General features: G+C 39.4%; 2 protein-coding genes across 4 annotated transcripts; both read right to left on the bottom strand.

Moving 5' to 3' along the window:
- Positions 1-31: 31 nt before the first annotated feature.
- On the bottom strand, positions 32-4,855 carry LOC135264991 (hepatic lectin-like). Of its 2 annotated transcripts, XM_064354151.1 has the most exons (9): positions 4,743-4,855; positions 4,062-4,076; positions 3,726-3,809; positions 3,052-3,135; positions 2,799-2,894; positions 2,438-2,494; positions 2,081-2,220; positions 1,472-1,584; positions 32-367 (listed from the first exon to the last, which is right to left on the bottom strand). In XM_064354151.1, the coding sequence occupies exons 3-9, from the start codon at positions 3,805-3,807 to the stop codon at positions 214-216; spliced, it is 726 nt and encodes a 241-aa protein (XP_064210221.1). In that variant the 5' UTR covers positions 3,808-3,809; positions 4,062-4,076; positions 4,743-4,855; the 3' UTR covers positions 32-213. The 2 variants fall into 2 exon arrangements, with proteins under 2 accessions (XP_064210221.1, XP_064210222.1); XM_064354152.1 differs by lacking the exon at positions 4,062-4,076 and having other exon boundaries at positions 4,743-4,854.
- A 1,555-nt stretch (positions 4,856-6,410) lies between these two features.
- LOC135264990 (hepatic lectin-like) lies at positions 6,411-13,260 on the bottom strand. 2 transcript variants are annotated; one of them, XM_064354148.1, is made up of 9 exons: positions 13,082-13,252; positions 12,382-12,544; positions 12,051-12,134; positions 11,390-11,473; positions 11,146-11,241; positions 10,280-10,336; positions 9,918-10,057; positions 9,448-9,560; positions 6,411-8,975 (listed from the first exon to the last, which is right to left on the bottom strand). In XM_064354148.1, the coding sequence occupies exons 2-9, from the start codon at positions 12,437-12,439 to the stop codon at positions 8,822-8,824; spliced, it is 786 nt and encodes a 261-aa protein (XP_064210218.1). In that variant the 5' UTR covers positions 12,440-12,544; positions 13,082-13,252; the 3' UTR covers positions 6,411-8,821. The 2 variants fall into 2 exon arrangements, with proteins under 2 accessions (XP_064210218.1, XP_064210219.1); XM_064354149.1 differs by lacking the exon at positions 10,280-10,336 and having other exon boundaries at positions 13,082-13,260.
- Between the last annotated feature and the right edge of the window lie 1,955 nt (positions 13,261-15,215).

Below are 15,215 nucleotides of genomic sequence, written 5' to 3' on the forward strand. Positions count from 1 at the left end.
TGCTGTTTAAAATATTGACTTAAAAGGCACATTATTAGGAATTGACCTTTTATTTACAAAGTAACGGGACACTGATAAGCAGGTTGACTGACAAAATGTTAGCAAAATGTGGCACTCACACGCCTTCAACTAATGAGCGCGAAGTAAATACGGCTTTTTTACAGAGCTTGCTCTAAGAATGACCTGTACACCAGGGCCACAGACGTGGCCGTGTCACTTTCCCTTCTGCTCACACACGTAGCGACAGCGCTGGGAGCAGTCTGCGTCATTCCATCGCAGATCATCATACACGCTGATATGGAGCTGACCACAGTCCTCCCCATTCAGAGGCACTTCCCAGTCATCCGGCTGCCCTACATCCCAGAAACTAAGGAGTGAGAGAGAGAGAGAGAGAGAGAGAGAGAGAGAGAGAGCACATATATTAAGTGTGAGATAAAAGGAGAAACGACTAAAACAAATACAACTGGGCTGTTTGCACTGTTGTTTTTGTGCTGAAATGGCTGCCAACAGAAAGTGTGGCTGCAGCTGTGAATATCTGAAGCCTGATTCTCAATAGAGATGGAAGGGATAACCTAATTCCAAATCAGTTGCTTACAATTTCATAATGTCCAAACATTCTATAAAAGATTTAGACAAGTGGGGTTGCTTTTCTTCTTCTGAGAGGGACATTACAGTCCTGAGAGAACTGGCAGACACAGAAAAAGCTGGGTAAATATGTCGTAATGTCACCCTCATGTCAAAACACTCAAAGAAGAGCCTGGAATTAGACCGCACTGTTAGAGGAACTGTTGCAATACTGCCGCCTACAGGACAAACACCCAAACGAAGGACAGACTGGGTCCAAGGCCCTAAATCTATCAATAAGGCTGTAAGGAAACACCAGCCAATCAGCTACCACCACACAGCAGGCCACTCTAGTACATGTACCATGAGAAAACAGTTCCATGGTGGGTGATTAAAACATGACAGCATTATAATAAAAAAATTGGATAAATAGTGTGATAAAATAATCATAAAAAAGTAGTCTGGTCACTGAGATGAGCAGAGGCAGCTAAGAGATTTTACTTCCCTATAATGAAATTAAATCACACTTTTGTAGAAAAGTGTCCCTCGAAACACATCAACAACGTTTCCCCACTTCAGGGACCTTTGTGTGCTTTCCACAGAAACAAGAAAGAAAACAGGTTCCATGAGATCATTTTGACACGCTTTCAACTTTTAAGAAAGAAAATATTGTATTACAGCTCATGTATCGCTGTTAGAAGCACAGCTGTAAAGATTCCGTAATAACAGCTACCAGCTTGCGATTACCCAAGGGACAATCATTATGCAACATGTGCGCTTGCACATTCAAGAGAACCGCATTGAAACAGTTTTACCTATTGTCCAATGCAAAACAGAATAGGTGGGGTGGGGTGATAATAGCAAAGTAATGATGATAAAGCCCCTCCCCCATCATGTATAAACTTACTGTGGAGTTGTTAAAAAGTCAGTTCCATCCACCCAGCTCCAGTGACCCTCCTCTCCTTTCTCCACCAGTCCAATCCAGTAGCTTGTCTGCTGCACAACATTGCCAATGAAGTCCTAAGTGTGGGATAAGATTGCATTAGATACATTACTCACACTACTCAGTGTGTTGTTATTATTATCCATCCATCCATTATCTATATCCGCTTATCCTGGGCAGGGTCGTGGGGGGTGCTGGAGCCTATCCCAATTGTACGTTGGGTGAGAGGCAGGAATAAATCCTGGACAGGTCGCCAATTCATCACAGGGCACACACACCATTCACTCACGCACTCAAACCTATGGGCAATTTAGAGTCTCCAGTTAGCCCACCTGCATATCTTTGGACTGTGGGAGGAAACCGGAATACCTGGAGGAAACCCACTTGGACATGAGGAGAACATGCAAACTCCACACAGAAAGGCCCAGGCAGGATTTGAACCCAGGACCTTCTGTTATTATTATTATTATTATTATTATTATTATTATTATTATTATTATTGTTATTATTATTGTTATTATTATTATTATTATCATCATTATTATTATCACCCAGCTGGCTCTGTCCCATTACCTGCTCATCTGCATTGTTGATGACCAACAAATGTGCCCCGTGCTCTTCACATTTTGTCTCTGCACCGTGCCAGTCATCCCTGTCAGAGGACAGCAGATAACAGCTGCCCTGGAAGAACAACCAGCCTTCATCACAGGGCCCTAAGAATACAGAGGAACACACGGAGGACTGTTAGACACTGTTGCAAATATTCTGCTTCCAGAACAGGTATTTAACGGATCATGAATATTCATAAAATGTTGCTTTTTGAGCAAGCAGCAAGCAATGCGGAGCTATGTATTTGCATGATAGGCATAACATGTGTGAACACATTCACATGGTGAAACCTGCAGAACTATTAGTCACTCGATCAGTTACCTTGCTGTGGAACCATGTGTTTGCGGTGATTGGGGAATAGGTCTGAGATTTGAGCCTCTGTCAGGGAGAGAGGGAGAGAGTCAAGGCAACATAACGGATTTGCAAATGGAGTCATTTAGGTGGGTTTGCCTCAGGACACTCCTCCCCACCATGTTTTAATTTCATACAGCTGCACAGCCTGTCATGGTTCATTCTTTACTTACTCACCAAGCAATCCCATTACAATTTTGCTTTAGTCAAAAAAAGGAGGCATTACTGCAGGCTAACTAAGAAATTGATTGACAAAGAGAAGATGTAGTTTTGGGTGTAGTTTTAAGTGTATCTGTCCTATCAAGGCCTTTCCCTAGATTGCACCTCTCACCTGCCTTGGCCAGTTTGCTGAGTGGTTCCACCAATGACAAATTCATTGACGTGAGCAGAAGCTTGATGTCAGAAACCTCTTGGTGTAGCTGAGCAACTGAGGGAAGAAAATGACAAAGAATGATGAAAAAAGAAATGTAAAAAGAAGAAAGGGAAAATACAGGATGACAAAATAAGATTTTTATGTCACATTGAATTTGAGGGGGAAATGAATGTACTGTACAGCAAGTGCAGCAGTCCACAATATTTCTTACACTTGAGTCCAGTAATAAGCACCAATATCAGTAGGAGAAGCAACACAATCCCATACAGTAAGTAGGTCAAAGTCAACCGCTTGCCTGAGAGACAGAAACACATTGAAATTAGTTCCAATCGAGCTTCATTTTTATGTCTTCATACATTGTAAATGCCATGTTTTCAATCAATTTTTTTTTCTTCGTATTTATTATATATTGTTACTTCTATTTACGGTTGGGGACAATGGCATTTATATTCAGCCAATTCAGTTAATGAAATGAAAAATGCTCACTCTATAGGGACCATATGTACCCTAAATACATATAAACACTGATTTAACACTAATCATTTTACAATGTATAAGGACAATTTCATTCATACATTGAATTTCAATTAATTTCCTGAGCAGAACTGAAAGTAAATTCCCCCTATCCCTGCTACTATTACAATAATGCAGTTTTTTCTCTGATATAATACCTTACATTTCACTATCCCAATTGGGCTGAAATTAAGGAGGAACTACAATAATGCATTTCTGTTAACATCTTTGGTGCTGTGTCCATTCTATATAACAACTTGTATAATGTAAGATCATCACTGAAAACATCATTGAGAACTGTGTTTACATAAAATTTATTTTGGTTTATATATACTTTCCAATTAGATTTGAACTCTTAGATTACAATCATACCTGGGTAGAAGACTATTTTTTGCCACAATTGGTTATTGTGTTGCTCAGGCCCAGTGAATCGATCGTATCCATCGGAATCCATCACTGTAAGAGATAGTTTTTTTTGTTTTTTTACGGTAAACCAAATACAGGAGCTATGGGAAATGACATCTGAATTTCTATGCTCTCTAAAATGGAGTTAAGAAATTCATTGTACAATAACCAGTGTAATTACAATAATGCTAGCAATATTGCAGTAGCTAAAAATACTGTAATTTCATATTAAAATGAATTGTGGAAGGTGGAAATTGTGGAATTGGGAGAGCTTGATGGTGACAGGGTAATGGCAAAGATTACCTTTAGACAGGACAGCTTGACAGCAACAGGCTGAGCCAGCAGAGCCAATGAAGAGACACATTAGTGGGATAACAGACGCTGTGGACTGCCCCAAGAACACGGCCCGATCGTGTTGAATATTAAACCCTCTATCAACAATGTCTAATGCATATCAACCTTGTCAACTCTGACACGCAAAAAAAAAAAAAAAAAAATTTGGAGATGTGTCAAGTTACGACAAATTATAACTCCACAGTCTTTATTAATGTAATCTACATGAGAGAGAAATAAACAACAGACACACACACACACACACACATACACACACACACTTTACACACAGAGGTCTTTCACGCTGCCATTTTAGAAAACAACAATCAGACAGATCCCAGAAATCAGAAAACAGAAAAATGGAATTAAAGTGTCCATGTATAAAAAGAACAAAGCAACAGAATGACCCTTAAATATATTTATCAAACACCTGCTCTCTCTCACACACACACACTGATTCTACATATTTAAATAAATCTGGATTTTCAGATAGCAAATGCAACATAGCATTTTTTGATAACTATTCTTACATTTCTTTTGCCTCATATGTTTATCGTTGAAAATACAACAGTACTTTAAAAATGAACTGTATGCTAAATGACCCCTTGCTCATCCAGAAAGTTTCTCCTACAGATTTACCATTTTGCTTACCTCTTCACCAGCCTGTACATCTGTCAGTCAAGTGACAAGTTGGTTCAGGCTAAGTTCCACTCTCTCTTTTGTATCTCTAAGCCAATCCTTATTTCCACCTCCTGGTCTCTTAGCGACATGTGACTGCCAGTCATTTTTTTTAAATGTGTGAACAAAACAGAAGCACACACTGCAGAGAATTAGCCAAATCATATTGGCAGAAACCATCAGGGAATGAATAATTGTTTACCTGCTTGCAATTAAATGGTCTGTGTGAAAAATATTTTTAAAAAACTAAATAAACAAACAGACCACAGCCTACCTGTCGCACCATAATCTGTTCTCATTGCCGGTCAGTTGCTGTGTGTGTGTGTGCATACATTACATTACATTATATTACAGGCATTTAGGAGATACTCTTATCCATACGCAACATTCTATATTTCGGCAGCATTATCTCAGAAGACTGCTTCATTGACCAGGAACTCCACTACGTGATCAGCCAAGCCTCAGCTGCCTCTTTGCACCAAAGCTGCCATCTACAATACGGTCTGTCTCACCACTCTTCTTTACAGCTGTGAAGCCTGGGTTACCTAGCGCCACCACATCAAGGACCTTGAACGCTCCCACATAAGATGCTTGCAGCTCATCCTAGGAATTAACTGGTGTGATCATGTGTCTCATATACATTAGCACAAGCTAGGGGGGGGCACGGTGGTGCAGTGGGTAGCACTGTCGCTTCACAGCAAGAAGGTCCTGGGCCTTTCTGTGTGGAGTTTGCATGTTCTCCACATGTCCGCATGGGTTTCCTCTGGGTACTCTGGTTTCCTCCCACAATCTAAAGGCATGCAGGTTAGACTAATTGGAGACTCTGAATTTCCCATAGGTATGAGCGTGTGAGTGAATGGTGAGTGAATGGTGTGTGCCCTGTGATAGATTGGCGACCTGTCCAGGGTGTATTCCTGCCTCTTGCCCAATGCCCAAACAACAAAGAGAACAAAGAGAGAGCAAAAACACACGGAAAGACACACATCCATGTGTTTACAATTAAAATGACAACAGAAAATTAGAACCTGCAAATATACTCATAATAATGAAAAAGTAACATTAAAAAGCAATACTGAAACAAGGAACATTTAGTTAATCTAAAAATAGATTTTAAATGTTTTTGTGAGAGATTAAACATTTCCTGGACAAACCACATAGAATATTATTCATCCAGGCATTAATTCCAAAGAAAATTGTCTAACTTCTTTGCCTCACTATTGCCTAACTTGACAGTAGAAAAAAAGGATGTATCAACAAATTTAATAGGAAAAAGGAACCAGTGTGATAAATGATAAATCAGCAAAATTAAGATGGAAATGAAACCAATGTGATTGAAAATAGATGCTTGAAAAGTTTCCTCTGAGTGCCAAACAGAGTCTTAAGGCTTCTAATAATACCATATCAAACGTATTGAAAATGTATATTTTACACTTTGCATACAAAACCTCATGGGATTGTTCACTTTCTGGTTTTTAAAAAAATGTATATTATTTCCATTTTAGTCTTTTCAATTGGCCCAGTTTTTGTGTAATGAAGGATATTTTATATATTTACAGAAGTTTCTGCTAACCTGCTAGTTTACAATAGCATTTAGGTGTTTGTGGTCTATAGTAAGAAAACAAATTTCAAGTAACTCCAAAGCATCTTGCACAACAATGTAATGTTTCCAGAGGTTGTACATATGAACAATTTAATTAACATCCATCCATTATCTTACTGTTTACTTCTGGTCAGGGTCACTGGGGGCTAGAGCTTATCCCAGCACGCATTAGGCGAGAGGTAGGAAAACACCCTGGACAGGTCACCAATCCATTGCAGGGCACACACACCATTCATTTGCACACTCATACCTAAGGACAATTTAGACTCTCCAATTAGAAACACCAGCATGTCTTTGGATGTGGAAGGAAACCGGAGTACCAAAGTGAGGTAACCCACATTGACAAGGAGAGAGCATGCTGTCTCCACATAGCCAATTTAATTTTACAGCATTTATTCACACTTATAAACATACATATCAGTTGAATTACTAGTCTGTACAGAAGTACAGAAGCTTAAACCATGTGATTCTCCTTCGCCCATTACATGTAGGCATATCTTTGATGGCTTCTATGTGGCTTTGTCCCACTAAATTTGAAATGAAATGAATCTATACTTTGGTCAAGTGCTGGTACAATAGACTTTTTTGCCATTCACTTTTTTATTAACAAAAATAGGATACAACGCATTGAAACAAGTCACTCAACCAAAATTATACAGAATAACACACAATTAATTTCAAACATGAAAAGTAATAAAGAAGAGAAAGAAAAAGAGAAAAAAATACTAGAGATATTGGGATGGCAGGTATGCCATCCCGCCAAGTTACGCCTTGGTGCCTATGGCATGCTCCATACCTATACAGCACCGGCACTTTTCAGGGTTCCCCACAGAAATAACCACAACAGCCACAGACACTCAGCCCTTAAAAACATAAAATTCTGTACATTCTGACCCCATTTCAACAGACAGAATTCATGAACAACTTCACATGTCCACACAATAAAGCCCCAAACTAAGGGGATTTTGCGTTTTCTCCTTCTTCTTCTTCTTCTCATTCTTCTTCTTCTTCTTCTTCTTCTTCTCATTCTTCTTTTTCCTGCCACCTATCCCACTAACACCATGTCTCCCCATGGGACATTTTACCGACACCAGCCAAATCTTCACCTACACGACCCAATCAAAAACTCATATACACAAGCAAAATACCCACACCTTTTTACTCTGAAACATTTCCAGTTTAAACAGTTAGACTGCCTAGTCCTGGCCTAGTGGGCAAGGTTACAGTCTTGGGAGCATGGGGTCACAATATGTATTTTACATGCAGTATTTATTGTACGTAGCAAATATACAATCACTCGTACATTTACTGAAATTCAGTTCAGAAGCAAGTATAAACATATGTTTTCTGGAGAAATATGCTTCATGTAGTTACTCACCAGCAGTTTTCTACATGAATTTCAATGTGTTCCATGAGGCAACTCGAAATATTTGACACTTTGATCTGACACAAAGGTTGCATGACATTGTAAAATGATAAGATTACAAAACACAGGGCCAAGTGCCTTGAAAGAATTGAGGAAATATTGGGTAGCATTGCTTTGGAATACATCTTATTTAATTTCGGTGAGGCAAGAAAGCCTATATTGTTTGTAGTACAGTAACTTGGCGTCATTTTGATATCAATACTTTTAATGGCAGGCCTGATTTTGGCAGTCTGAATGAAAGAGTTATAGACGGTGTATGTCTTGTATGTGTGAGTAACTTAGCATTTTTGTACGTTGAAAACGTGTTTTTTATGAGATATATATATATATAATGACTGCTTTTTTTGTTTCAAAATAAAAGAATTTCTCCCGTCTGCCCTTGCCCCTCCCTTCTTGCATCTGTTGGTTCTTCCTCCGTCCTCTGATTCATTGTACCCATGCTCTCTTTTAGACAAGAACAATGCGTGCGAGATGTTCATCTGTGAGTGCGATAGACAGGCCGCTATGTGTTTCGCCGAGGCTGAATACATACCTGAGCACGAACACCTCCCTAGCGACCGCTGTAAATAACCCTGGAACATTTCAGAAGGTACACTCATCACCACCCCATGGAACCGCTAATCACAGCACTGGAATTTAGTGTGCCTCTTTGAATCAATAATGTAAAATAAATTAGTTTTGGTGCTTTAATGTGTCATTGTGGAATGATTTTACCCCTAGTCCTATTCAATCAACAATCCAAAACTCATTGTTTTGTTCTATTTGTTCAAATTCTGGTGGGCAGTCTCCTTCAAATAAACTATTTTAGGGTAATCCTGCTGATTAAAATATTGATTTAAAAGGCACATTATTAGGAATTGACAAAGTTTACAAAGATTTACAAAGTAACGGGACACTGGTAAGCAGGTTGACTGACAAAATGTTAGTTTCTGGTTCAGCATTCACACTCCTTCAACTGATGAGCGTGAAGTAAATACGGCATTTTTACAGAGCTTGCTTTGAGAATGACCTGTACACATGGCCGTGTCACTTTCCCTTCCGCTCACACACGTAGCGATAGCGCTGGGAGCAGTCCCCGTCATTCCACCGAGGCTCATCATGCGTATTCATCACGAGCTGGCCACAGTCCTCCCCATTCAGAGGCACTTCCCAGTCATCCGGCTGCCCTACATTCCAGAAACTAAGGAGGGAGGGAGGGAGGGAGGGAGAGAGAGAGAGAGAGACATATATTAAAAATAAATTTTACTTCCCTTTAATGAAATTAAATCACACTTTCGTAGAAAACCATCCCTCCTAACACAACAACAAAGTTTCCCCACTTCAGGGAGCTTTGAGTGCTTTCCACAGGAACAAGAAGGAAAACAGGTTCCATGAGATCATTTTGACACGCTTTCAACTTTTAAGAAAGAAAAGATTGTATTACAGCTCATGTATCGCTGTTAAAAGCACAGCTGTAAAGATTCCGTAATAACAGCTACCAGCTTGCGATTACCCAAGGGACAATCATTATGCAACAAGTGCGCTTGCACATTCAAGAGAACCGCATTGAAACAGTTTTACCTATTGTCCAATGCAAAACAGATTTGGTGGGGTGGGATGATAATAGCAAAGTAATGATGATAAAGCCCCTCCCCCATCATGCATCAACTTACTGTGGAGTTGTTAAAAAGTCAGTTCCATCCACCCAGCTCCAGTGACCCTCCTCTCCTCTCTCCACCAGTCCAATCCAGTAGATTCTCTGCTGCACAACATTGCCAATGAAGTCCTAAGCGTGGGATAAGATTGCATTAAATACATTACTCACACTACTCAGTGTGTTGTTATTATTGTCCATCCATCCATTATCTATATCCGCTTATCCTGGGCAGGGTCGTGGGGGGTGCTGGAGCCTATCCCAATTGTACGTTGGGTGAGAGGCAAGAATACATCCTGGACAGGTCATCGCATCCCAATTTATTGCAGGGCACACACACCATTCACTCACGCACTCAAACCTATGGGCAATTTAGAGTCTCCAGTTAGCCCACCTGCATATCTTTGGACTGTGGGAGGAATTATTATTATTATTATTATTATTATTATTATTATTTTTATTATCACCCAGCTGGCTCTGTCCCATTACCTGCTCATCTGCATTGTTGATGACCAACAAATGTGCCCTGTGCTCTTCACATTTTGCCTCTGCACCGTGCCAGTCATCCCTGTCAGAGGACAGCAGATAACAGCTGCCCTGGAAGAACAACCAGCCTTCATCACAGGGCCCTAAGAATACAGAGGAACACATGGAGGACTGTTAGACACTGTTGCAAATATTCTGCTTCCAGAAGAGGTATTTAACGGATCATGAGTATCCATAAAAGGCCATGTTGCTTTTTGAGCAAGCAGCAAGCAATGCGGAGCTATGTATTTGCATGATAGGCATAACATGTGTGAACACATTCACATGGTGAAACCTGCAGAACTATTAGTCACTCGATCAGTTACCTTGCTGTGGAACCACGGGTTTGCGGTGATTGTGGAATAGCTCTGAGATTTGAGCCTCTGTCAGGGAGAGAGGGAGAGAGACAAGGCTGTCATGGTTCTGTGTTTCTGTCTCTGTTTTTCCTTGTTGGGCCACCAGATGGCGGCACTTCTGTTTGTGTCCTGCTCATTCCCCTGTTAATTGTATTATTGCTTTCAATTACTTTATTATTGTTTCTGATTGTGTCTCATTGTTCCCACCTGTGTCTTGTTATCCCCTCCTTTTTTGGTTTGATTGTTCTTTGAGTTCACCTGTGTCTTGTTACCCCTGTCTATTTAAGTTCTTTGTCCCCTGGACTCAGGTGCTGGTTCCTTGTGTTTGTTTCTTACCGTATGTACCTACCCATGTACTCTGCCTGCCTGTGTTTTGAGTTCCTCTTGTTTTCTGTTTTTCTTAGATTTTTTGGAGTTTGTGTTTTTGCCCATCGTGGCCTTTTCTGTTCCCTGTTTGTGTTTGCCTTTTTGTTAGTAAAGTCTTTGTTAATTTTCCCTTTTCGAGTTTGTCTTTCCTTACTCTGCGTTTGGGTCCTCCCTACCCGTTACGTGACAAAGGCAACATAATGGATTTGCAAATGGAGTCATTTAGGTTGGGTTTGCCTCAGGACACTCCTCCCCACCATGTTTTAATTTCATACTGCTGCACAGCGTGTCATGGTTCATTTTTTACTTATTTACCAAGCAATCCCATTACAGTTTTGCTTTAGTAAAAAAAATAAGGCATTACTGCAGGCTAACGAAGAAACTGATTGACAAAGAGAAGGTGTCGTTCTTGGGTGTACTTTTAAGTGTATCTGTCCTATCAAGGCCTTTCCCTAGGTTGCACCTCTCACCTGCCTTGGCGAGTTTGCTGAGTGGTTCCACCAATGACAAATTCATTGACGTGAGCAGAAGCTTGATGTCAGAAACCTCTTGGTGTAGCTGAGCAACTGAGGGAAGGAAATGACAAAGAAAGATGAAAAAAGAAATGTAAAAATAAGAAAGAGAAAATACAGGATAAGAATAATATTTTTGTCACATTGAATTTAAGGAAAAAATGAATGTACTGTACAGCAAGTGCAGTAGTCTATATCTTACACTTGAGTCCAGTAATAAGCACCAATATCAGTAGGTGAAGCAACACAATCCCATACAGTATGTAGGTCAAAGTCAACCGCTTGCCTGAGAGACAGAAACACATTGAAATTAGTTCCAATCGAGCTTCATTTTTATGTCTTCATATATTGTAAATGCCATGTTTTCAATTTTTTTTTTCATATTTATTATATATTGTTACTTCTATTTGCGGTTGGGGACAATGGCATTTATATTCAGCCAATTCAGATAATGAAATGAAAAATGCTCACTCTATAGGGACCATATGTACTCTAATTTAACACTGATTTAACACTGATCATTTTACTGTGTATAAGGACAATTTCATTCATACATTGAATTTCAATTAATTTCCTGAGCAGAATTGAAAGTAAATTCCCACCATCCTTGCTACTATTACAATAATGCAGTTTTTCTCTGATACAATCCCCTCTATTTCACTATTCCAACTGGGCTGAAATTAAGGAGGAACTACAATAATGCATTTCTGTTGACATCTTTGGTGCTGTGTCCATTCTATATAACAACTTGTATAATGTAAGATCATCACTGAAAACATCATTGAGAACTGTGTTTACACAAAATTTATTTTGGTTTATATATACTTTCCAATTAGATTTGAACTCTTAGAGTACAATCATACCTCGGTAGAAGACTATTTTTTGCCCCAATTGGTTATTGTGTTGCTCAGGCCCAGTGAATTGATCGTATCCATCGGAATCCATCACTGTAAGAGATAGTTTTTTTTTTTACAGTAAACCAAATACAGGAGCTATGGGAAATGACATCTGAATTTCTATGCCCTCTAAAATGGAGTAAAGAAATTCATTGTACAATAACCAGTGTAATTACAATAATGCTATCAATATTGCAGTAGCTAAAAATACTGTAATTTTATATTAAAATGAATTGTGGGAGGTGGAAATTGTGGAATTGGGAGAGCTTGACAGTGACAAGGTAATGGCAAAGATTACCTTTAGACAGGACAGCTTGACAGCGACAGGGGAGAGCAGAGCCAATGAAGAGACACATTAGTGGGAGAACAGACACTGTGGACTGCCCCAAGAACACGGCCCGATCGTGTTGAATATTAAACCCTCTATCAACAATGTCTAATGCATGTCAATCTTGTCAACTCTGGCACACAAAAAAAACATAAATTTGGAGATGTGTCAAGTTATGACTTACAAGTTATAACTCCACTGTCTTTATTAATGTAATCTACATGAGAGAGAAATAAACAACAGACATACACACACACACACACACACACACACACACTTACACACAGAGGTCTTTCACGCTGCCATTTTAGGAAACAACAATCTGACAGATCCCAGAAATCAGAAAACAGAAAAATGGAATTAAAGTGTCCATGTATAAAAAGAACAAAGCAACAGAATGACCCTTAAATATATTTATCAAACACCTGCTCTCTCTCTCTCACACACACACACATGTACACACACACACACACTGATTCTACATATTTAAATAAATCTGGATTTTCAGATAGCAAATGCAACATTGCATTTTTTGATAACTATTCTTACATTTCTTTTGCCTCATATGTTTATCGTTGAAAACACAACAGTACTTTAAAAATGAACTGTATGCTAAATGACCCCTTGGTCATTCAGAAAGTTTCTCCTACAGATTTACCATTTTGCTTACCTCTTCACCAGCCTGTACATCTGTCAGTCAAGTGACAAGTTGTCTCAGGCTAAGTTCTGCTCTCTCTCTCTCTCTCTTTTGTATCTCTAAGCCAATCCTTATTTCCACCTCCTGGTCTCTTAGCGACATGTGACTGCCAGTCATTTTATTGAAATGTGTGAACAAAGCAGAAGCACACACTGCAGAGAATTAGCCAAATCATATTAGCAAAAACCATCAGGGAATAAATAATTGTTTGCCTGCTTGCATTTAAATGGTCTGTGTGAAAAATATTTTTAAAAACTAAATTAACAAACAGACCACAGCCTACCTGTCGCACCATAATCTGTTCTCATTGCTGGTCAGTTGCTGTGTGTGTGCATACCTTACATTACATTACATTACAGGCATTTAGGAGACACTCTTATCCAGAGCAACTTACACAACATTCTATATTTCGGCAGCATTATCTCAGAAGACTGCTTCATTGACCAGGAAATCCACTACGTGATCAGCCAAGCCTTAGCTGCCTCTTTGCACCAAAGCTGCCATCTACAAAACGGTCTGTCTCACCACTCTTCTTTACAGCTGTGAAGCCTGGGTTACCTAGCGCCACCACATCAAGGACCTTGAACGCTCCCACATAAGATGCTTGCAGCTCATCCTAGGAATTAACTGGTGTGATCATGTGTCTCATATACATTAGCACAAGCTAGGGGGGGGCACGGTGGTGCAGTGGGTAGCACTGTCGCTTCACAGCAAGAAGGTCCTGGGCCTTTCTGTGTGGAGTTTGCATGTTCTCCCCGTGTCCGCATGGGTTTCCTCTGGGTACTCCGGTTTCCTCCCACAGTCTAAAAGCATGCAGGTTAGACTAATTGGAGACTCTGAATTTCCCATAGGTATGAGCGTGTGAGTGAATATTGTGTGGCCTGTGATAGATTGGCGACCTGACCAGGGTGTATTTCTGCCTCTTGCCCAAACAACAAAGAGAACAAAGAGAGAGCAAAAACACACAGAAAGACACACATCCATGTGTTTACAATTAAAATGACAACAGAAAATTAGAACCTGAAAATATACTCATAATAATGAAAAAGTAACATTAAAAAGCCATACTGAAACAAGGAACATTTAGTTAATCTAAAAATAGATTTTATATGTTTTTGTGAGAGATTAAACATTTCCTGGACAAACCACATAGAATATTATTAATCCAGGCATTAACTCTAAAGAAAATTGTCTAACTTCTTTGCCTCACTATTGCCTAACTTGACAGTAGAAAAAAAAGATTTATCAACAAATTTAATAGGAAAAAGGAACCAGTGTGATAAATGATAAATCAGCAAAGTTAAGATGGAAATGAAACCAATGTGATTGAAAATAGATGCTTGAAAATTTTCCTCTGAGTCCCAAACAGTCTTAAGGCTTCTAATAATACCATATCGAACGTATTGAAAATTTCTCACTCTCATAATAAAACGACACAGGGCCAAGTGACTTGAAAGAATTAGGAAAATATTGGGTAGCATTGCTTTGGAATACATCTTATTTAATTTCAGTGAGGCAAGATAGCCTATATTGTTTGTAGTATCGTAACTTGGCGTCATTTTGATATCAATACTTTTAATGGCAGGCCTGGATTTTGGCAGTCTGAATGAATGAGTTATAGACGGTGTATGTCTTGTATGTGTGAGTAACTTAGCATTTTTGTACGTTGAAAACGTGTTTTTTATGAGATATCCTTTCTTTTTGCAAAGCGTTTTATTATGAGAGTGATAAATGCGAATTGACCCTGTAACGGTTGTGGATTATGGCTATCCTTGTGTGAATTTGTACAGTCTAATGAGCGTGTACCATTTAGCAGTTTCGGTTTGCTATATATGTAAAACAGTGGCTGTGACAAAGGGTGCGGTGGCGTAAGTGTAAACGCATCAGAAACGCAGGTGAAATATGGCCAGTGTATGTACTCACGGATTTGACAGCCATCCAATGAGCCTTGATTGACAAAAGAATCAGCAAGCCCGTAGAATTAGAGGTCCCTAGGTCGCAATTGTGTACCCTTCTGTCCTGCTCCGTTGTCTGTTATTTTGTGGAGATGCACTTTTAGTGTTTGTAAGGTTTCTAAGGCATTTTGATGGGTTTATCTGCAGGTAGG

Source organism: Anguilla rostrata, chromosome 10 (assembly GCF_018555375.3).
Source record: "Anguilla rostrata isolate EN2019 chromosome 10, ASM1855537v3, whole genome shotgun sequence".
Taxonomy (NCBI): domain Eukaryota; kingdom Metazoa; phylum Chordata; class Actinopteri; order Anguilliformes; family Anguillidae; genus Anguilla; species Anguilla rostrata.

What these genes read in the sequence shown, in the direction of transcription:
- LOC135264991 (XM_064354151.1), bottom strand. Translation starts at nt 3,807, where the DNA reads ATGGATTCCGATGGATACGATCGATTCACTGGGCCTGAGCAACACAAT. An exon ending in AAAAATAGTCTTCTACCCAG is followed by an intron (nt 3,136 to 3,725) that starts GTATGATTGTAA and finishes TCTGTCTCTCAG; the next exon opens with GCAAGCGGTTGACTTTGACC. An exon ending in CAGCAAACTGGCCAAGGCAG is followed by an intron (nt 2,495 to 2,798) that starts GTGAGAGGTGCA and finishes TCTCCCTGACAG; the next exon opens with AGGCTCAAATCTCAGACCTA.
- LOC135264990 (XM_064354148.1), bottom strand. Translation starts at nt 12,439, where the DNA reads ATGTGTCTCTTCATTGGCTCTGCTCTCCCCTGTCGCTGTCAAGCTGTC. An exon ending in ACCCGTGGTTCCACAGCAAG is followed by an intron (nt 10,058 to 10,279) that starts GTAACTGATCGA and finishes CTGTATTCTTAG; the next exon opens with GGCCCTGTGATGAAGGCTGG. An exon ending in TCAACAATGCAGATGAGCAG is followed by an intron (nt 9,561 to 9,917) that starts GTAATGGGACAG and finishes TCCCACGCTTAG; the next exon opens with GACTTCATTGGCAATGTTGT.